We start from the raw sequence: 22,758 nt of genomic DNA on the forward strand, positions 1-22,758 counted from the left end.
TTTCCATGACATGATAAGCCTTAACTTACTAATTTTCTAGAAAACTTTGTCCACACACTTAACTTATCAAAACAAAGCAAAACTCTCGGTGGAAAAAACTACATAATATCACTGAAAAGCAACCACGAGTAAAACTATGAATAAATATATAACTATAAAGGATGTAACTGATACACAAGAAGCGTTATGAAGCGCAACAACAGTAAACAGTCCGTTAACGTAGTTACTATACAAAAGTCAAAATTAAAACCCAACGTTTTAACAGAAATTAGCTTTTTACTAAATTAAACGACATGCGAAATCACCGGAGTAATAATACGGACACATTCATTAGCAGCATGCTAGCTCGCTAATGGAAAAACAATTAAACACAACTTAAAACCAAACAACAAATCTATATCAGCTCTAAATAAAAGCCACAAAATAAATAAAGTGATTAAAGTCACTCACATTATGTGTAAATCCGGTAATAGCAGCTGTCTTTGTGGACAGAGGAGACAGACTCTCCCGTTTAGCGGTGACAGATTCCCTTGATGTCAAATATTCCCTTTTCCAAAGCCGCTGTCCTTCCTCTCAGTAGTGTGCCCGGCTTCAGACTGAACTCCACAGGAATAACAGCGACCTCAGTGGTGACATCTAAGCAGTAACTGGTTGACACAGGCTGTGTCTCAAAACACAAGGACCTGCACTTCTACAGCTTTTGTGAGCGGCATACTTAGGCACGTGCACTCTGCTTTGGTCATTATTACAGGCGCGCGCAACAGTTTTGCACCCCATACGCGCAGAAGCAACTTTAGGAATTACCCTGAAGCCCCAAAATGCTGTCTAGGTAGACAACTCACTAGGTTTTTGGAACACAGCCTCTGTATTTATCAATCTAATGACCATAATAACCTGACTTTTAACATGGTCAACACAGTTTGGTTACTTACAATAAAAGTTGAGTAGCCTAATGCAGAATGTTAGGCTATACAAGAATTATTATGACTATAATTTATATTATATTTGCCTATAATTGTAATATTATTATTATTTTTTAATTCCAAGTATTTTTTTTCTTTTTATGTTCTATCAATTCACAAATCATCTTGCTTAAAAAATCAATAAATACACATAAAATCACATGGGTCTGAAAAAAGCAACAAAAAAAATCTCTACATGGTCTTTACATTATACTCTAAATATATAAATAACTCGCATTCCTAGGAAAATACTCACAAAGGGACCATGTCTTCTAATATCAAACCAATATTATCAAGCCTCAACTTTGTAAATGGTAAAATAATATTCTAAGAAGAAATCCCACTTCATTGTTGCAAAAGCTGGAGATCAAAAAGAGTCATTTGAGGGATGAAGAGAAAGTCAAGAGCTTCCTACTGGATTGTCATGGTTACTAAAAAGGTGTGCAACTGATACAAACTGGAGACTCATTAATATTTTAAAGGCTTGTAATTCAAAACTTATAGAAGTATTCCTAAGTTGAAATCTAATCCCTCATTGAAAGCAGACTTTGTGTTTGTAAATCTAATTAGGACACATGATATCTCACTACGTGGCAATGTATCAAATTTCTGAGCAAAACGGCTATGATAAAAACAGTTTTAAAGACTTAGATCATGGTGAAATGTTTCTCAGGGAGTTTGTACAGGTTAATAGCCTGCAGTTTGAGCCAGAGTCTCACATAATCATACAGCATTATTTCTGACAGAATGACATCTTGTGACCACACATACTAATATTAAACATCAGCTAAACATTTCAAAAGAGGTTGGAACAGGAGTATTATAGTTGTCATCTGGTAAGCCTGAAGAATCGTTAATTAGATTTAATGCCACACTGACTTTTGCATTTCCCAGGAGAATTGCAGATAAAAACAATCATACGAGGTGTGCCAGAGTATATGCCAGTAACACAACAGAGGCGAACAACAGCTTGATTTTACACTGCATGTGGACACAACGTTTAACAAATTATATGAATGTTTCATTAAAATAAGGAGCCTATAAACCTCATCAGGAAGATTGCTTGAGTCTGAATGCAAAGTTCAGTTGATTTCTGGAAATGACACTGTACATTTATGGGGTAAAAATCAGAATAATTAACCAGATGAAAAATATCAGATGAAAAACAAACTTAAAATACCAAAACGAAAACAACAATGAACAATTATTTAAAAACATTCTAACTAAATGTTGACTAAAATTGAAATTAAAGCTAGATAGAAATAAATATATAAACCCAAACTAATACAAGCACATTAACTACATTAAAAAGTAAAATTAAAAGCTAATTTAAAATATTTGTATTCTATTCTAGTAAAAATGCTTTATAAGTATTTCAATAAGTATTGAAATAATAGTGAAATAACACTAATATATATATATATATATATATATATATATATATATATATATATATATATGTACATATATATACATATATATATACATATCGGTTATACATACATATATACATACCTTCAGGGATTAATAAAATAAATCAAATCATATATATATATATATTATTTTTATTTTTTTAACCAAATAATTATCACTATTGTTTATTATTATATTTGTTTTGTTGAATCTTTTTCACAGCCTACCATGTGGATATTCATGAATTATTAAACATTAATACTATCAAAAATCCCAAAAAAAATAATGAAAAAAAAAATAATAATAATCTAACAGCAAATTCCCTATTTGGGTTTGCCCTCCTTATACCCTCAGTGGTAACCAATCCCTTAAAAACATTTCAGCTTAAATTACAACTCATTCCATATGCTGCCGGCCTGCTGGCAGATGGGTAATTCCACAAAGCACTGAAGTAATAACTGAGCGCCGAGTGAACGATCCACTCAAAGAGCCTCATTAGCTCGAACACTTCAGAATTAACAGAGATAAAGGAAGTTACTCATATGGGGAACACAGCAGGGATGCAATCTCAAGAGGGGGGTCATCACAGGTGGGCTTTTTTAAGGTTTCAAAGTTAATCTGATGAAACAAGCTACAGTATGAGACCTTTCAAACTGAGAATTTAATGAACTTTCCACTCCAACAGATAGTTATTTTCGTAATGTCAAACACGCACCATTGCAGACATTAACCCTATGAAGGACTGTTACTACTTCAGACATCAGTCAGCCAATATATATATATATATATATATATATATACTGCATTTGGTTCTCTCAATATTATAGTATGAAGTACACAGGAATCAGGTGTTACATTATGGTCCAAAAATCCTTGCCCAGGGTGGAACACAGAAATACATCAAGCATTACATTTTGAGTACTGGGAGGCAGATGCTCATCTGTCTTGATCACTCAGGATGCCAGCCTGACCATCCGTGTGAACAGCCAAAAATTCTGCCGTCCATCAGACAGAAGCAAATTAAATGAGTTTAAAATATGCATAAGCCATTGTGGCAAAAGCAGCCAAGAGCTGTGAGAACAGCACAAGGCCGGTGGTGTGATTCATAATGAGCATTTATCTCTCACAGAGGAAGATTTTCATTCTTAAAAAAAAAACAAAAAAAAAAACTTTTACATTTGAATATGCAGACAACTACAAGTACAATTTCCCTGAGGCGCTCACAGGATAGCTGTATGTTTGTACATCTCAACCAGCAATAAAGCAACACTAACTCATCCAATGGCGTGAGTTTGTACAGGGACTAATTGTTTGACCAACCAATGGCAGAAGGAAAGAGTGTTTGGGGAAATTTCTTAGAAAAGTAATTTTTTGCAATTTCGTTTAGAAATTGTAGTGCACTCTTCAGGTTTGAAGGGATAGTTCACATCAATATCCTAACCTGTGTGGATTTTTTTCTTCTGCTGAACACAAAAAAATTATATTTTGAAGAATGTTGGGTAACCACTAACTAAACAGTTGATGGACCCCATTGACTCCCATAGCAAAGTCCAAAAACAAATTGAAGTCAATGGGGCAATGGGGTCCATCAATTGTTTGTTTACCAACATATTTCAAAATATAATTTCTTGTGTTCAGCAGAAGAAAGAAACTCACACATAGTTACAAGTTTGAAAATATTTGAGGGTGAGTAAATGAAAAACTTTGAAGCTTGTTGCGTGCAAGTTTGTTGACTGTGCATGAGCAAAAAACTAATTATGAGAAACATATGTATTATAATTGAAATCTACAGATGCAAAAAGATAAAATGTAATAAAATTAACAGTAAATGTGTATTTTGGATGCTTTCTTCCTTAAATGATAGCCCAAAATCTTAAAATTTACTAGTGCCTGAAAAAACAATGGGATATTTTTACAACAAAAGAACAAAACCAAACCTCAAATGTAGATTCAGCAACAGGTCCTTTTATTTTTATTCTATTTACACACATTATTTTATTGAATTTCATGAACAAATCATCTTTTCCAAAGCAAATAACTTATTCATTGTAATATTATTCATTTAAAGCAGCAATTTTCTTTTGTAAATTTTAGGAAATTTCCTATAGGAAAAGGTTGAGATTGTAGTAACATGAAATGGTCTGTAGGAAGCGTGACCTCAAAAAACAAAACAAAAAAAACTTAAGCTGTTTGCTGCCTATGTAGTCTGATAATGAGCTGTTTGATTTGCCCCCTCTTCCTCTTCACTGTCCTCCTTGAAAACCAGCTATTCAGGTCCATGTTGTTATGGAAAGTTTGTGGTGGGTCCTAAAAAATGATTAAGAACAATATTTTTAAACAGAGAAGAAAAAAAAAACACATTTTCATGCTAACATCTAGTAAGAAACAGATGCTCAGTTAAAATACCTTGAGGAAGCTCTCTACATACTGTAGGACGTAGATGCCACAGTCTGTGAAGTTATCCTGCTGTAGGACGAGGGGACTCCATCCTTTCATCACTTCCTTTCCAAAACTCTGCTGAGAGCCCATTTTGACCTTCCATTCCTCTTGTAAGTATCTTGGATATACAGTAAGTAAGTGGCTAGCTAGAATGGCAATATTGTCTTGTGTACAATTATCATAAACATTTTTTGTGTGTGCGAGATGTATTAAACATTTTATTGTGCATTCTGCCATTTGAAATATAAATTTAACTAGCTGGCTAACATAGATGTGGTTTGGTCGGTTTAGGGGCGGATTTCCATTTTTGTGTCAGCTATGAATCCTTGGAAATGATTTAAACAAATGATTCTTTCTAGTAGGCCTATTCAAAATCCCAACCAATGAGATTTGAATGTGGTTCAGTGCAGGATTCGGCTTCCTAAGCTGCCAAACTCCCTCTTGAGGAAGACTTTTTGTCTCACAGGAAACGGTAGTTAATTAGTGACATTTGCTGCTTAATGTGAAAATGTGAGCTCGCTATTAGCGGACAGGTGCAAAAATAATCAACCACTTGAAACAAAAGAGGATAATTACTCTTGGAGTATCTGCACCACTGATGATCTTCCACTGGAGGTGAGGGAGTCCATGATGAGAATGCATGGCCTACAAACACAGACAGACAGTGTACAATGAAGCATTTCATCGACTAAAAGAAGTGTTACTGCCATCTAGTGAAGGGTACAGAGAACATTCTTTTTTAGGGGCATCTGAGGGAGAGGAAATGTCCTTGACTTACTGTTTAGAGACACTGTTAAGGACAGATCTGTTCTTGACAGCCTGCAAATCAGAAATAGAAAAGTTTCAGTCTTTACTGATTTGTTACAGCAATAAAGAGATTAATTCACATTACCTGAACATCATCCTCAGCCTCTACATCTGAAAGGAAGCAGAAACTCTGCTCCAAGTCATCTATGGGGGACAAATAGCCATAGTGAGACATAATTATGATCACAGAACATTATTTTCACTCATTCCTCAGAAGATAATTGAAGTGCAGTTCAAAAGTTGGGGCCGGTTTAATTTCAAGAAATTAATGCTTCTCTTCAGCAAGGATGCATTAAATTGATCAAGTGAAGTGAAGACATTTACCATGTTAGAAAATGTTTCTATTTTAAATAAATGCTGTTCTTTTGAACTTTCTATTCAACAAAGAAATTGTATTAATGTGTCCACAAAATATTAAGCAGCACAACTTATTCCAACATTGATAATAATTGGACATGGTTTTCTGGAGCAGCAAGTCGGCATATCAGAATGATTTACGAAGGATCATGTGACATGGAGTAATCTGGAGTAATGATGATGAAAATTCAGCTTTGCCATAACAGGAAAAAAATTACTATATTCAAATAGAAGTCATTTTAAATCGTAATTTCACAATATTACTGTTATTGCTGTATTTTGATAAAAATAAATTGCAGCCATTGTGAGAATAACAGAATTAAAAAACACATTATTAAAAAATAATTATAATAATAGTAATACAGTAATATTATGTCTCTCATGCGCTCAATACATTTAAACTTGCATTAAGTACTTGTAGCTATACTTTCAAAACAGCATTTTGCCTTTATGCTAGCCTTCAGCTAAATAAAAGATTACAGATTTTGTCCTTTACCCTACCCTACCCTACCATTTTGAACTGAACCATCGGTTTTCTAAATTACCTATGGATTGACTCCAACTGGAGAGCTGCTTTGAGGGTTCTGGAGAGTAGAAGAGGGACATGGGATTTGGGGGAGATTGATCAAAAAGATACTCCACAGACTGCCTTCGCCCATTGAGGCGAAGATCCAAATCACTGGTCTGTGAAATCTTGCCAGGAAAACAGATGACAGCCAGGTACCAGTGAGCCCTTAGGAGACATTGCAAAGGAAGATATGCTCTTTATTTTACCAAACTTACACAACCTAAACATCTACAAAGACATTTTAAAAAGATCAACAGGGTGTGCAGTTTTGTGAAGAGACTTACATTTGATTAATCGGGACAAATATAAAGTCCTTCTCAAAAAGGTTGACATTCCTGGTCCACGTTTTCACCCGATTGTGCCGGCGCTCCTGAATGCTGTGGTACGGTGCAGTGTTTACACCTATTATGATTAAGTATTTTTACAAGACCGTATTATACATACGATAAATCTGTAGCTCCCGGAAGCCTTTTGGGATCCTCCTGAGTGAGATGATTGAAGAAGAATGAACTGAACACATGGCACTTGATGGCGTCCTCCTTTTCCTGCTGCTCGCAGACCAAATACCTGGCCAAAAACAAGAGGTCATTACAGTGCCAATGGACTAAAGTAGATTTTACTTTGTACTTTTACCACTTAAACCTTAGATAGAAGTCCAAAATCACGTCATTTAGGAATTCGCCTTCCTCAAGACAGTTGAGGTCCTCTTCTGTGATAGTTAGACCTCCTTTAGCTGGAGGAGGTGGGTACACAACCAGTCTGCAAAAAAAGAAAAAGAAAAGAGTTCTTCTAGATAAGAACATCACAATAAATCATCATCTCAGCTTTGGCCAGTCAACTGACTTTTTGATTTCCTTTTTGGGCGATGAAGGGAGCTCTATCAAATCGTCCTCATCACTGTCTGAGACACTGAGGGTTGCAATTTCACATCGAGGGGCATCAGGAGAGGGCAAAAATGGCACCAAGGCCTGCTGAACGTTGAAAGAAAGAGCTAAACAACTGAAAAAGATGTTAAAGGAAGATTTATATTGCTCTACTTTGTCATTGGTGCTAAAAGATTTATATTTGATTGAATCTGTGTTCATTTGAGAGGAACAGGAAAGGGATAAGTAAAAAGAAAGTAGAGGTAAAGGGAAATTTAATTGAAAGGAGGAATTTCAAAAAGACATTGAAAGAAGGAAAGGAGCAAAAGTACAGTTAAAGTAAAAAAAATATAAGAAATAAAGTGAAGAAATGAAAAGGAAAGGGAAATGGAAGTAAGAGGACAGAAATAGAAAGGGATAGGAAAATGAACTGAAAGGAGGAAAGGAAAAAGAGGAAATTTTAAAATTCACCAGTGCATACAATAAAAGGGAAAATAAAAAAGTAGAAGTAAGGAAAGGCTAAATGGAAGTAGAATAGAAATGAAAGTAATGGCGAAGGGAAAGAAAAGGAATGGAAAGTAAAAAAATTAATTAAATGAGAAGTTTGAGAAACCTGACGCATGACAGGAAGATCATCCTCTTCAAAATTAAGCAAGGCGATCTGAAAAGAGCAAGACAAAATAGAAGTTATTGGACAGGACAACAGAAAGAAAGCAACAGCACTTTACAGAGTAAGATGACTGAAGAGCACTAGTCATTTTTAAGTCAAGATGCACAAAATCACTTAATTTTACATCTAAAGTTTAAAAAAAAAAAAAAAAAAATATATATATATATATATATATATATATATATATAGGATTATTAGGAACACCTGCTCAATTTCTCATTGATGGTGAGTGTATTACTAGTGCACCCGTAATCACCATAATAAATAGTTACATTGATTTTATCTATGATTTTCTAATGATTTTATCCTCATTAGAACTACAAAAACAAGACCCGATCTTACATAGCATGAATATATCAGATAAAGGTGCATAAGTGCATTTCACCATGTCACGACTCGATGAACCACTGAAACGTTTTTGAAAACATTATTTTAAGGTAAAAATTCTTACTTTGTGCTCCTTTAAACTGCAAGACTTTTTTCAAAAAAAAAAAAGGGGGGGGGGGTAAGGAAAAGGAAGAGGAAAAGAAAAACAGAAAAAGGAGAACCAGGAAAAGGGAAACACAAAAGAAATGAACATTTTGAGAAACCTGACTCATGACAGGAAGTTCATCCTCTTCAGGCTGAAGTATAGCGATCTGAACACAGCAAAATAAAATAAATGCTATTGTACAAGACAGTAGAAAGAAGGCAGCACTATACACAGTAAGATGACTGAAGTGCACTAGTCATTTTTAAGTCCAGATGCGTCTTATAGATGCCAAAGGCTTTTAAACTTGCAAGTGAACTTTTAATCACCGTAATAATAGTTATAATAGCTGTTTATTTGATCTGTGTATGGTTAATGCAAGGACATTCAAAACCATATGACAAAAAAGGGGAAAATATTAAAATAAATATAGGATTGGAATGTCATGAGGGTGAGTAAATGATGACAAACATATTTGAACTGCAAGTCTTGACCCACCTTCTGTTTTTGGGCACAGTTGTGTGACTTCAGTCGGTTACTGGCTTCTTCGAGTGACAACTTAACTGGAACACAGCTGATGTTATAACACTTGCTCATCTCTGTGAATATTTCCTCAAGTCTGATTTGCTCTGGGAGTGTGAGTTCATTCTCAAACATGAGGACAACATATTTCTTTTCATCTGAGGAGAGAATAGGAACCATTTTACATAATTTAAATCTCAAAGCAGGAATATCCATCACATTTCATCATGGATAGAATGCTGCATGTTCATATTTGCAACTCACTCTTGCTCTGGCAGTCACACCACACACTTGAATCATCTTCAAACATGTCAAGCTGGACCTGCAGGTAAAGGCATATCTCAGGTGTTGTGTGTAGAAACAGGGACGGCAGCTTCTTCACGGTGCACAATTCACAAGCGATCACATTTGATGCTTCTATTCGTCCTGTTTATGAAATAGAAGAGGAAATGTTATATTATTAACACCATGAATCATTGCATACTTTGAATGATTGCAGTTACTCAAATGTATTTATCACTTTAGTGTATGTTGAAAAGTTAAAACCTATTCCAAATGTTAATTTTTGAGGACTCAATTGTGAGTCTAAACAAAGCCTGCTGTTTGCGAATGTGCACATGCTTTACCTTTTGCAATCTCAATGTAATCCACTGTAAACTGTAAATGAAACACACACAGTGTATGTGATTATATCAGATGTTGAAGTCTGATCTATAAATTATGAATTCAGTCAACCTCTAATGAATATTACAGTGCATTGAACAGTCAGAGGATCAGATCTTCTGATTGTCTTGGTCAGCGTTCCAACTTTAAAACATCTAATGTTGAGCGTAAGACTGTTCATTGTCTGTGCAACATGTTTCTTTTTAACTCCGACACGTTGGACGACGTTTCCAAACTGTTAGAGAAAAGAAATGGGTTCAGTTAGTTTTAAACTAAAAAATAATATTAAATCAAAACATTATGAGTACATTTTTATTTGTCCTTCTTTTATACCTCATCTCTCATTCGATATTTTCGTTGTGTTACGTTGTGTTGTGTTTCTGGACACGAGTCATCAATAAATTCCTTAAAAGTGCTTTTCTTGTGATCCACAAAAGTATCTGTTGGCAGAGGAGACCAAAAAAAGTTAAACCTTGTTAAGCCTGACATTTATAGAAGACTTCTTTTCTTTTTTCGACAATTTAACAAAAAACATTTTGCATATGTGTTTTTCGCTGAGTATCATTTAAAGACACACCCTTTTGTGGTTCATACAGTATAGTATAATATAGGATTATACTGTATGGAGCTTATTCTCGAGGAGCAAAAAAAAAAAATTAAATATGCAATTTGGCACAGTTGCGGATATTTACGGCTAAGAAGCAAGGTGAAATTCTGATTGCTTGTAATGTAAATAAATGATATCTTTACAAAATATAGCAGATTACTTACATAAAAGCGTTTAATTATCACGTCACTCTATACTACTAATAATATGTCTTGTTAAGATGATATTTAAATGCTTAGCAGCAAAATCATGTGTACCATGACTGGAAGGGGAGACGTTTTTAGAATTATACAACTGGGCCTTTTACTTGATTAAGTATGTAATATCAATCAAATAACATAGTGTAAATAGTACACTGGGAACAAGTTTTTCACAAACGTTTATATCTTGGTGATCATTTAGAGGCCTTAGAAATTTGTATATCAAATAAGATACAGTAGGCTATAAGGTTAACTCTACAATCAAACGGCACAGGGCTGGGCTGTTTTTATTGATTGTGTGATGGTGCTTACATTTTTTAATAAGCTAACGTTACCCGTGTCAAAAGATGAAAAAATATCTTCATATTCTGTATCCATCAAGCTGTCTTCCACTCTATTTATGGTCTCCTCGTCTGCATTACTGGACAACGCATCTGTACAGATAGTTATGATGCAGTTTGAACTAAAGTAACTTACGTTACAACAACAGCGATATTGAGTAAGTATTATAACCAATATCAGGCTTATTAGAATGTAAACACGTTCTTACCTACAGAATGACTGTTGGTAAGAGGTTTCCTATTGGGACAGAGTCAATAGTCACATTCATTTTATTAAGCAAATAAATACAGCTAATTGCCCTGACCATGTTTGTGATGTCAAACCTGGTGTCGCTTCTCCAACTGGACTGCAGCGCGAATTTGAAGCGTTTGAATGGTTGTTCAAAACATCGTGTGTAAGGCTGAGCTTTGCTTTTGTTGACCGTTGAGTGAGGCTGGTCACTAAAATAGTACACATATATACATTTATTTGATAATTCATACGAACAAATTCGTGTTTGTCGATTTAAGTCGTTCAAATACTCACGTCAGTATTGTTCGCTTTGCGACCAGATTGTTGCCAATGGCGTTTCCTTTCAGCGGTTTGATTTTGTTTTTACGATCTTGGCCAAGTGCACGTACCTTCTCCAAACACGGAAACATGGAGATAGCACAATATACAGTAGTTAGAATGAATGTGAAGCTTACCTTAATAAAAGAAATTACGTTAACAAGAAAAAGATAAAACATTTCGTGTTTGGCTTCCCTGTTTGATTCGCCAGAGAACGCTGATTGACGTAACTTAACGTTAGCTGCTAACAGTTATTTAAACAGATTTACCACTCACCATTTTAGAGTATTTGTTTTTTAGGTTGGCCCTCCGACCAACAAATAAAAATAAACTCCCAAACTTTACCTAACGTAAACTCATCAGTTACTCTGATGGTTGACAGGTGTTTGTTAGCGGTTTTAGGGATTTTGATTCAACCCAATGAATCGAAGCTTTTGAATCTGTTCAGTTGGTTTTACAACGCTACGGTGGCGATGCGTTGACTGGGTCATTGAATCATTTACTTGATTCTATAAAAAGCTCCGAATCTTTTCCGACCACAGCCACACCACCTTTTATTTCCTTCAGGGCTACACGGGGAACTACATAAATAATGTTTACCATCAAAAGTACAAATAAACAACAAAATACAAATATACAGTTTGCTAGTTCACTAAGCTTTTTTTTAAACTAAGCTTTTTTAATATAAAGAAGAAAAAACTATCAAAAGAAATAAACAAGAAAGATTAATTGAATAAAAACATTAAAATATTTACAAATATTAACATTTTACAGCATTCCTATTTTTTTTTTAATCATCATGAAATCAAAACTAACCCTATTTTACTGTGCCCAGATCATATTTCACTCCAAAACAACAACTATACAGTATTTTGCATAAAGATTGTTTGCATTGACATTATTCAAAAGTAATTAAGCACATTTTTGTATGCCGTAACATTTTACTAACACTTTTATATTCAGTTTTATGAAATCCATGGACAAAACTGTTCTCATGAAAGTTTAATTTACTCAAAACAATTTATGCAAACACAATTATGGCTATACTGAGACAATACAAGATGAGTCCGGTTCTCTAAACAGAGAGAAGCAGATTTAAATGACTGTGGAATCTAGCATATCTGTTTAATTTAATCAGGGCCTTTTACAAATCCGCTATGTTTTACAGTTAAGAATGCACAGCCCTACGCTATTCAATAGCTGAGCAAAATAAATACAAAACAAAACACATAAATGCAGCAACACTAGCAGCAAACGTCAGTTCAATTCGACATGACATCATCCGATCAGTAGTATCACAGGTTTGATTGCCACTAAAATAAAATGAACACACACACAGTAACAATAAGTACTGTCCCTCATGCTCAAGGGTGTCATGAACACTACTTGAATATGACGGTAATATAACTTTCCATACTCTTGGAATATGACAATCACTCAGGTGTCAATGTATAACATTCACATGCTCCCTGGGCATAAGCAAAACAACCTGTGCCATAAATGATGTTGTCACACACATTTTAAAGCCTTGTTGACACATTTTAATGTCTTTTTTTCCTTTTATTTACCCTGTCACTGGCCCAATCCATATTTAAAAGCATAAAGTCCTCTCTACTGTTCAGCTTTTATTCACGTCACTGACAAACTTGACATCAATATCTTGGCAGATATACTGTAAAAGATGCATGAGTTTGATATTACTGCAATTCTTCCTGATGGTGGTGTCTGCTAAGCAATAGTTCACTTAAAAATTAAATTCTGTAATTTTAATCACTTTCATGTCGTTCCAACCCTTTATGATAATTTATTTAAAGTATAAATGGTGAGTAAAATGTTCAAGCTTCAAAAAGGATGCAAATGCACCATAAAAAAAAATTAAGTTGTACATATGAATTGTGCGCTCCACTCCAAATCTTCTGAAGCATTATTATTCAGAGAAAATATTGACGACTACTCTAGCTGTCCTTGCTGGAGAGTGTAATTTTGATTCTTGAATTAATCATTCTTTTTAATGAATCAATTAGATCTGTTTGAAAAAAGTCTGAATGAATCTACCTGATCATTGACTTAATTATCCAGTCACGGGTGTATTTGACGCTAGAGAATATAGTGTATGAATCGTGTGGACCACTTTTGTGATACACGTGTGTTCTTTTTTAAGCTTGGAAGCTTCAGTCTACATTGAATTGAACTTTTTATTCCATGGAAGAAAGTCATAAATATATGAAATGACATGAGAGTGAGTAAATGATAACAGAATTGTCCTTTCTGAGTGAAGCATCTCTTTAAAAGTATACAGTCAGTGAGAGAGGCAGACTGAAGCTGGAGACACAGATGGATGGCGTGATGTTGATCATTTCATACTGAATGGAGCCAAAACAGACCTCAAAGAAAATCTCACAATGAGTAACTGCATTCCAGGCGACAATTTTCTTCATTTTCTTTTTTTCTTTAAAAACATCTTTTCATGTCACAATATTTACACTTTTCTTTTCAGTCCGTTGTGCTACCGACAATCTACGATGCCTTTTATTTTCTTCATTCTCTATGTCGATATGTAAAACATGCTGAGACGGCTAGGACGTGTCGTTATTGGTGCTACAGTCTGAATGGGATGAGGACGGAGAGTGTTTGTTGATGCGTATGTAGTGCATAAACCAGCGGCGGAGGACAAACATATAAGAGTATATATACATTTGTAGGAAACCAAGGGGGATATTAACAGCGTGCGAGAGGGGGTGGGGGTCATTCAAAGTGGTGGGAAGAGGAAATGGTGAAGGATCACAACGATGTGGAAGAGAAAAGGAGGATGCTCAGTATTCGTCCTGGTCCAAGTGGGCCTGCTCGTCTATTTCATCATCTTCTGGCGGTGCAAAGCCATCCTGTATGAAACATGATGATCACTGTAGTTGTTTCTCAAATAATGCACTATACACTACAGTATGCACTTACAGTATACACTATGTACTTAACCGTGCAGTCAGTGTATGAACTTTATAAGGTGATTTTGGCATTCAACATTGGAGTCTGATAGCCCCTCCCCCTCCACATTGCACACTTCGTTTATTCAGATAATTAAGTATTGTGGAATACACTACATAAAACTACAAAAAGTCATAGAATAGTCCATAAGTATGCAAATTCGGACGCAGCTTATATTAAACACTGAATTGTTCCATGCTTTCAAAAGCATGCCAGTGACTGGTCAACTGATGTTTTTGGCAAAGTTTTGCCGATATCTAGTAAGAAGGCCTGAGAGAATATATAGAATATACTGAATATCAATGCCAGTACTTTAAATGTTTTTAATGCACTTTTATTTTGCCCATTAAAGTTTCTAAAGACTAGTCATTTAGGTCACAAATTAATAGGGTCTCTAATTAAAACTACAGTAGCAACAATTCATGTCCATTGCCATTTCCATTTCAATAAATTGAATCTGATTCTGAAGCCTCAACTTGGTATTTTTCATATATTCATAAACTGTTGTCAGTAGATTTTGGAACTGACGTCTTTTGTCTAATTTCAGATAGTTAACTTGAATGTCACTTCAATTCTGATTTCCAAGATGGTGAGAACTAACCAGAATAATGCAAAATTGCATGTAAAAAAACAAAGATATCAGATTTTTTGGGTTAAAAAAAAAATCATATATTTTGTAGTATTTTAAAAATCATGACTTTAGTTTTTACCATAATTAGCATTAGAGCACAAAATCGACTTTTATTGAGTCATGGTGCCATCTTGATGTGTACATGTGACTGTTTTGCGTGATTAACAGAAACACACTACGGTCAGAAATGGGAAATTTCAACTTGAGTATTTTCACGTCTGACTCCGAGATCAATTGTTTATTGTTAATAGTGTAGCGATGCATGAGGCTCAACTCAAGCAGATTTCTGCTGGTCAGTGCAATTGGATTGATTGCTAATGAACCGACTGGATAGCGCGTGTAGAAATTAGCAGAACTGTCAACTAAACACGGTTAACATCCGATAAAAAACTGACCAGATATCGCAATTATGAATCAACCTCATGGATACATCAGTCAAATTATTATCAACGAAATGTCATTGCAGTACCTCTGTGGCATACAGAATGTCAATTATCCTGCTCATAATGGGGTTGTTTTCGGGCTCGTGTTCTTGACAGATCAGTTCAATGTCTCGAAGTTTGCTGAAGTAGAAATCTCTCTCCTTTTCCAGACCGTCCACAGTTAACTTCAGCTCCATCAACTTCAAAAAACAAAAACAAAGTAAAAGACAAAATGTAAGCCACTACTCATCAGAAGATGACCATTCCTTGGTGGGAAAAGGTTAGTATGCTTATAATGACGAGACAATCTATATCCACGTTTATTTCAGAATATTAAATCAAATTCGATTATCATAACAGGTGGGATAGGGGATCAGGAATGGTCTTAAGAAAATGGGAGAAAAGAAAGATAAAAATGACAAATGCAAAATCTACCTACACTTTTCTTTCTATACAATTTTATATCTTCAATCCAAAGTATTCCAAGGTAGAGTAAGACTTCCTTACCCTCCCGGGGACTCTACCTGTTGATTAAGCTCCATGATTTCAGCATCGCTTGTCCCGTTTCGGGCATGTGAGGGGTTCTTCCTTATGGTGGTGGTCACCCTCTGTGGTGTGGGCATGTTTTTAGGTACTGTTGGCGATGTTCTCTGAGGCCCTGAAATTGGAAATGTTTAGCATTTAGATAATAGAAAGCTGTTCAGGAAATGTACAAACTGATCCATGCAATTTTAGATTTTTTTCCATTTCTATCAGCTTCTTTAAACAAATTTACTCTAGCTCTGTTCCAAATATAGTGGGCAAAAATGGACCCTCATAAGTGATTGATCTGAAATGGTCTATAAACCTCTTGGGTGTTTGTTTGTTTTTTTTCAGTAAGCTTATAACATTGAATTATCATGTATAAGGAGATCTACAATACCTTGTTTGGGCAAGCATTGCATAAGATCATTTTTTGCCCATCCTCAGGAATGAACCTATGATGCATTTAAATGACATCTATGGTGGCAGCTCACTAGATTTTTGAACAGAGCTAATGATTCACTAAAATGATAAAATGAGTTAAGAGGTTCAGTAAGATCAGCCTTTAATAAGCTATAGCATGGGCAATTTGTTACCCCATTACTTTGGTTAAGCCTGTGGTGTGTGTGATCAAACGTTAACTGTTTCAAAAGCCAGTTTTCCACAGGTATATCTGGCAGGTTTAACCAAAGTCAGGGAAGTGTGAAGAGATGTGACTACAAACAAATTGGAGGTCACATTCCCAATCCACCCCAACGATCAAAAAAGCTGTCGATTGTCAGCAAATTAGGATGCCACTTTTATACCTCTCTGGGGACTGTATGTTTCCAGCACTTGACTATTAACCCTCTATTGTGCAATGTTGCCTCAGGGCAACCAACCTTTTTTCATCAGTTTGCAAAAATAAAAGACCAATAAAGTGTTCTTACTGAAGGGATGATTTTGCTCTGTTCTGTTTTCCTATCAAAAATATGATTCACATTTATTAGTGAATAAAATCCCTTTTTAAAATAGTTATACAAGTTAGATAAATAAACAAACAGTTGTATGAATTAGTCATATACATTATTTGCACACTAGTTTGTTTATGGAAAAAAAACATCTCTACTCAAAATACTGAAAAAACAATAATATTGTGAAATATTATTACAATGTAAAAATAACTGATTTCAATATCCATGGGTCTTTTTTATGTAATGTATTACTGTGATGAATATTTAGCAGCCATTGCAGAAACACTGTTTCTTTGAAGAAATTAAAATGAATTTAGGCAATTTGAAATATAAAATATACATTTGCTGTTATTTTTTTATTATTTTAATGCATGATTAAAAGTAATTACTGACCCTTTTGAATTGTAGTGTATATAATGGGAAATTGCTTAAATGTTTTTAAGGGTGTTATTAGTGATGTTGTTTTTTTGTAATTGTATTAACTATTAAATACCAAAAATAATTAACTAAACTAAAATTGATTAAACTAAACTAATTGTTTGACCTGGAAGTCTAATTTGCCGCTGGTTTCTGCGTATGCACAAATGTACATTTTCAAAAATGAACAAAACTGCTTCAAAATTCACATTTTGGGTATGGGTGTGTGCAATTTACGTTGTAAAACAAAACGTCAAAATATTGTCAAGTTATGGCTTTTTCACAGGCTTTTTTAAAATTAAATTTGTCTCATAAATTGTAAACCAGGGGACGGCATCAATCAATTGCATAGTGTTGCCGCACAATTATTTTAATAAAAAAAGACAATTACCAACATTTTTGGGGTAAATATTCTTAGATATAAGTAATAAGATACATTTTATGACAAATAATTTAAATTAATAATGTTTACATTTCTTTCATAATGCATGCAATAGAGGGTTCAAATAAATTGCATGATTTGTGGAACTCATTCTGAGTGAAATGAACAATAAAAAAATCTGAGGGATGAATAGGACTGACCAAAGTCACACTAAGCAAGCAATGACCCTTTCAGGACAGCACATGAGAGAACACTGAGAGGAACTGATTTTGGAAAACTAATTGTTAGTACTGATATTAAGAAGGCAGTTCTTTAAGCAGTAACAAAGAGGTTTTTAAATACTGAATTCCTTGTTTCCTCATTAATGAAAGCGTGGGCATGGAGTAAATGAGGCCCGTGCATAACCAGCTGCTTTGCAGAGCACGCGGTCAGTCACTAGAAGCTCAGCAATCAATGCAGCAAAAGGGGCGACAGAATCTGGATATTACCTGAGGGACCAGTTCTCTTGGGTTTGTAGGAAAAGTGTTCACCTGGATTTGGTGGAGGTGCCATATCTTGGCCCTGTCTAGCTTGAAGGGGATCATACTCTTTTCCGTCATAGTTGGCATCAAAGAATTTTTTGAACCACTGGACAAATTCAAAGTTGTCCTGGAATTTTCCTTTCACTAATCTTTCCACAGGAATTATCTGGATAACAAAAGAGAAAAACAAATCATTAGATCAATATTATAATGAACTGTAATCTAGAGGTGTCATTTTTATCGGTTTCTCCCATCCTAGGAATATCTGATATATTTGATACATGAAATGAAATATTAGAAACCTTCGCTTGTTTCAGTAATATTTTCAGATAACCTGACAAGCGGCATCAAACACCTGCAGACCTGACTGATCACCTTCTGAACATCTGATAAACAAAAATATACATTTATCACTATTATTTCCATTAGATAACAAACACTATACAATGCATATCACATATTATCAGCCAAACTTGTAGAACTCATTTTAATTTTAATAACTATTTTAACTAATGTGGCTTAATGGTATTGATGAAAGTTACTTCTCATTTTTATTAGAGATGTCTGTATTTTAAAAATAGTAATGTGAAGGGCTCATAAATATTATAATATGGTAAAACAATGGCTTTTTGGGCTCAATTACTCCCTCAATTACTATTCACTCCCATTATAAAGTTTGGAAGAGCCAAAATATATTTTGAATATAACTCTGATTGAGTTGTGACTCTGATTATGACATAATTTTCATTTTTTGGTCAACTAACCCTATAAGTCTTGTCTGTGAAAGCGGGCACTAATTGGCCCATTTAATAATCACACAATAAACTTTCATTTTCATACCGTCAGGATGCTTTTTGTTTAAAACCATTTTTTATAATTTTTAAATTACAAGAATTTTTTGAATTCAATTTTTCTTGGAAATCAATTTTTTGAATTTTTTTTAAACAAGAATTTTTAAATTACAAAAATGCTGAATGTCATTTTTTTTATCTTCTTTATTTCTGTATTGGCTTCCTTTTTGTTTAAATACATTTTCAAGTTTTTTACTTCTCATGTACCTTATATGATATTATGTCAAACATTTAGATTTTCTATTTCGATTAATGTGTGTAATATAAAAATAAACATGTCTTGCCTTCATTCAATCAACTGAGCTCAAATAAGCTTTCATTTATATTTGAGAAAAGATAATTTGGTTTTAGAGTACGAGATGTATATATAACTTGTTTTTTTAAAGGAGTAGTTCACTTTAAAAAAAAAACTTTTGCTGATGATTTACTCACCCTCATGTCATCCAAGATGTCCATGTCTTTCTTTCTTCAGTCGAAAAGAAATTAAGGTTTTTGATGAAAACATTCCAGGATTTTCTCCATATAATGGACTTCAATGGGAACCAAACGGTTCAAGGTCCAAATGAGAGTTTCAGTGCAGCTTCAAAGTGCTTTAAACGACACCAGACGATGAATAAGGGTATTTTCTAGCGAAACAATCGCTCATTTCAAAAATAAATAAAAATAATCTTTTTTCGAGTCATGACTCGAAGGGTCCTAAATAAGACCCTTATTCATCGTCTGGTGTCGTTTAAAGCCCTTTGAAGCTGCACTGAAACTCTCATTTGGACCTTGAACCGTTTGGTTCCCAATGACGTCCATTATATGAAGAAAAATCCTGGAATGTTTTCATCAAAAACCTTAATTTCTTTTCGACTGAAGAAAAAGACATGGACATCTTGGATGACATTGGGGTGAGTAAATTACCAGCAAAAGTTTTTTGAAAAGTGAATATGAGATATATATAAAAGCAAATGTGCAAAATCCAAGGATCCACTAACTTTATCGACGTTCATCCTCTTAAAAGCTGCCTGGAGTACTTTGAAGTTGTGTATATACTCATGTTCCAGTTTTGCTTGAAATTTCACTTTCTTCAAAAGAATACACCCCGGGAACAACATGTCCATGAACTGACAATAAGCCGCCCCTGAGGACAAACAGCAAAAGAGAACATAGATCAATAGAGCTCATTCAATGCATGATGAAAGAATGTATTTGATCAACATGTCTGCAAGTGATTTGTTAACCTTGTTAGTGTCGAGTGTTAAGGACTGCAATGCTTTTGACTGATTACACAGGTAGAGATAAAAACACTGAAGATACTGTATGTGATCTCTTAATATGATCAAAAGCATGAATAAGAGGAGGGCAGCTGAGTGCCACTCATGACATAAAAGACAAAAACACTTAGTGAAATAAGGCAGTATGTATGACCCACCTGAACTTAATTGTTCAATTTTGGTGTAGGTGAGCTGCATCGAATCGTTCACCCATGCCAACATGTCATGTCGGCTTAGGTTCTCGATGGTTACTGACGTGGAGTATACATTCACTGCCATCTCCTGCAAAGAAAAACAATAGGAACAAAGTCACGATGGACAGTGTTTGCAATGTGTTTCCATATGGGTAATCAGAAGTGATATTCAGTTCTTCAGTAGTCAAACTGCAATTACACTATTTTTCAATCATCCAAAGATAATCCATCCAGATTAAAGTGTTTCTGAGATTTTTAACCATGCACATCTTCTGCGCCCTGCAAACTGCATGATGGAAATGACATCTGTAAACCTTCAGCATGCAGAAAACACACACACATCTTCTACAGAGAAACAATGTGTGTGTATTTCACAGCATGACGTTTCTAAAACTCTGATTCGTAAGAACTGGGACAACATAACCTACAAAACTACGATTTCAGCTACATGTTTTGAAATGTCAGCACAATATAAAATATAGTGTTGTTGACTATCGTATCATATTAAATGCAATAAAAAAAATGTGATTAAAATGTTTTTGTTTAGTATTTCAGCAGAAGATCATTTGTAACTACACTTTTTTTTAAATGCAAACAAATATGCATGGAAATAAAAGTTGACATAATAATTGGACAGAAAAATAGAAGAAGAAAAAAAAAACCTACTACTAACCAAACTACAAACATATCATAAATCACTTTTAAATGTATGTTTTAAAAATCAATTTAACAATCTTTACGATTTTTTTTTATTTACATTATGACTATGACAGAAAATATTAATATGATATTACCTGATCATAATTGTTTTCATATACTGTATCTAACTGTGTTAACAAAAATTAGGTCAAACTTATTTGACCTATTTTTTTCCGTCAGGACATAATAGTAACGTTGATTTAAAAGTTACATACTATAACTAATGTAATATTATTTATAATATTCTATATGAAGTTATAGTCAGAGAATAGCTGGTTTTAGGGATATTTATCATTTTATAATATAATAATTTAAATTAACAATAAACCAGTCCTTTTGTTTTGTAACATACTAGAACATTCTAAGATCATCTAATTTATATAGCCTAGCTATTTTTAAGTTATAGGATTTTTGCCTTTCTCACGCCCCAAAATACATAAAGGCAACAAAAAAAGTTGAAATATTATTATTGACACTACTAATAATGGCAATTTTCTAAAAAGTTTTAAAGCGTATATATTACAGGCCTATGTATTGCATAGGTTGGTCAGGAGTCTGCCCTTAAATATGAAGAAATGAAGCCGTGATTGACAGGTGACAGGCTTATTTTATATTCAGCTGCATACATTTTAAACTGTCTCGTGCGCGTTTTCCTGTCATATGACTGTCATCATGTGTGTTATATATTACAATATTCGTATTTGTTACAAACAAATCATTTAGTTTTATGGTTTATTTATCGTATCAGCAAACGATATTTTAAACTATAGCCTACTGTCTCCGTGTGATTCCCATATTACGATGGGAATTAGACAGACAGGCCCTATAATAACGCGTTGTTTATTACTAGTATGGCTCTTTTTGGTTCTGTGGACATAAAATGTGTACAGAATTGGTGTGTTTTGCTCTATTAAAAACAGCACACTGGCGTGCAGTGATATGTAATGAACAAACGGTCCATTATTGTGACAGTTTCTCTGCAGGCCCCGCCGTGCACGAGCAACACCAGACTAGACACGCGCGAGGCATAACGCATAATACACAGACAAAAGACGCCTATTTAATGTCATACATTAGGAATAAATCCGATTAATTATAACATTTTAACAATGTTCTACTCACTGTATTTTGCCTGCGTCCTTTCCAATGTTGATATTACACTGGTAGAAGGCAATCCGCTGCTGCTGTGGGTTGCCAGATATTAATGCGCCGCTGCTGCCTGCTGCCTAGTTACGGACAGCGCACGATAGCGCCACGCTCTCCTGCAACACACTGGCCTTCTTTGCGCATGCGCCCCGCCCCTTCATCACAGACGCAAGTCTTTCATAATACCGAGTAACAGCCTCTTCTGTCTATGGGAACAGCCCGTTATTTCTAAAGGAACACAGTTTGCTCTAATTGTGGGGGGCTCAGTACTTAAAAGTATAACTACAGTGTAACAACGACACCTTAAAATAAAGTGTATCCGCCTTACATACTGTTTGTTAAAGGAGC

The 22,758-nt window shown here is 34.5% G+C and overlaps 3 protein-coding genes across 6 annotated transcripts in view; all 3 read right to left on the reverse strand.

The window, feature by feature from the left end:
- myo6b (myosin VIb) overlaps positions 1-609 on the reverse strand; it is a 58,865-nt gene extending 58,256 nt beyond the window's left edge. The window contains exon 1 of the mRNA XM_039667791.2: positions 451-609. The gene's annotated coding sequence lies outside the window, so the exon portion shown is untranslated. The remainder of the gene's footprint in view (positions 1-450) is intronic.
- A 3,711-nt stretch (positions 610-4,320) lies between these two features.
- Positions 4,321-11,952, reverse strand: senp6b (SUMO specific peptidase 6b). 3 transcript variants are annotated; one of them, XM_089120500.1, is made up of 22 exons: positions 11,708-11,952; positions 11,408-11,502; positions 11,206-11,322; positions 11,091-11,119; positions 10,876-10,974; positions 10,067-10,173; positions 9,822-9,968; positions 9,697-9,727; positions 9,335-9,496; positions 9,047-9,228; positions 8,670-8,717; positions 8,023-8,070; positions 7,390-7,517; positions 7,189-7,305; positions 6,991-7,113; positions 6,831-6,923; positions 6,524-6,711; positions 5,707-5,765; positions 5,593-5,633; positions 5,391-5,459; positions 4,782-4,932; positions 4,321-4,682 (listed from the first exon to the last, which is right to left on the reverse strand). In XM_089120500.1, the coding sequence occupies exons 1-22, from the start codon at positions 11,708-11,710 to the stop codon at positions 4,557-4,559; spliced, it is 2,163 nt and encodes a 720-aa protein (XP_088976626.1). In that variant the 5' UTR covers positions 11,711-11,952; the 3' UTR covers positions 4,321-4,556. The 3 variants fall into 3 exon arrangements, with proteins under 3 accessions (XP_088976626.1, XP_088976625.1, XP_088976624.1); XM_089120499.1 differs by lacking the exon at positions 11,708-11,952 and having other exon boundaries at positions 7,390-7,514; positions 11,408-11,634; XM_089120498.1 differs by lacking the exon at positions 11,708-11,952 and having other exon boundaries at positions 11,408-11,633.
- Positions 11,953-14,096: 2,144 nt separating this feature from the next.
- Positions 14,097-22,519, reverse strand: mapre3a (microtubule-associated protein, RP/EB family, member 3a). 2 transcript variants are annotated; one of them, XM_039667768.2, is made up of 7 exons: positions 22,387-22,519; positions 20,530-20,653; positions 20,093-20,238; positions 18,271-18,427; positions 15,991-16,124; positions 15,514-15,666; positions 14,097-14,313 (listed from the first exon to the last, which is right to left on the reverse strand). In XM_039667768.2, the coding sequence occupies exons 2-7, from the start codon at positions 20,648-20,650 to the stop codon at positions 14,245-14,247; spliced, it is 780 nt and encodes a 259-aa protein (XP_039523702.1). In that variant the 5' UTR covers positions 20,651-20,653; positions 22,387-22,519; the 3' UTR covers positions 14,097-14,244. The 2 variants fall into 2 exon arrangements, with proteins under 2 accessions (XP_039523702.1, XP_088976627.1); XM_089120501.1 differs by having other exon boundaries at positions 18,229-18,427.
- Positions 22,520-22,758: the final 239 nt, after the last annotated feature.

The sequence above is a fragment of the Pimephales promelas genome, chromosome 15 (assembly GCF_988280905.1).
Source record: "Pimephales promelas chromosome 15, fPimPro1.hap1.1, whole genome shotgun sequence".
Lineage (NCBI taxonomy): Eukaryota > Metazoa > Chordata > Actinopteri > Cypriniformes > Leuciscidae > Pimephales > Pimephales promelas.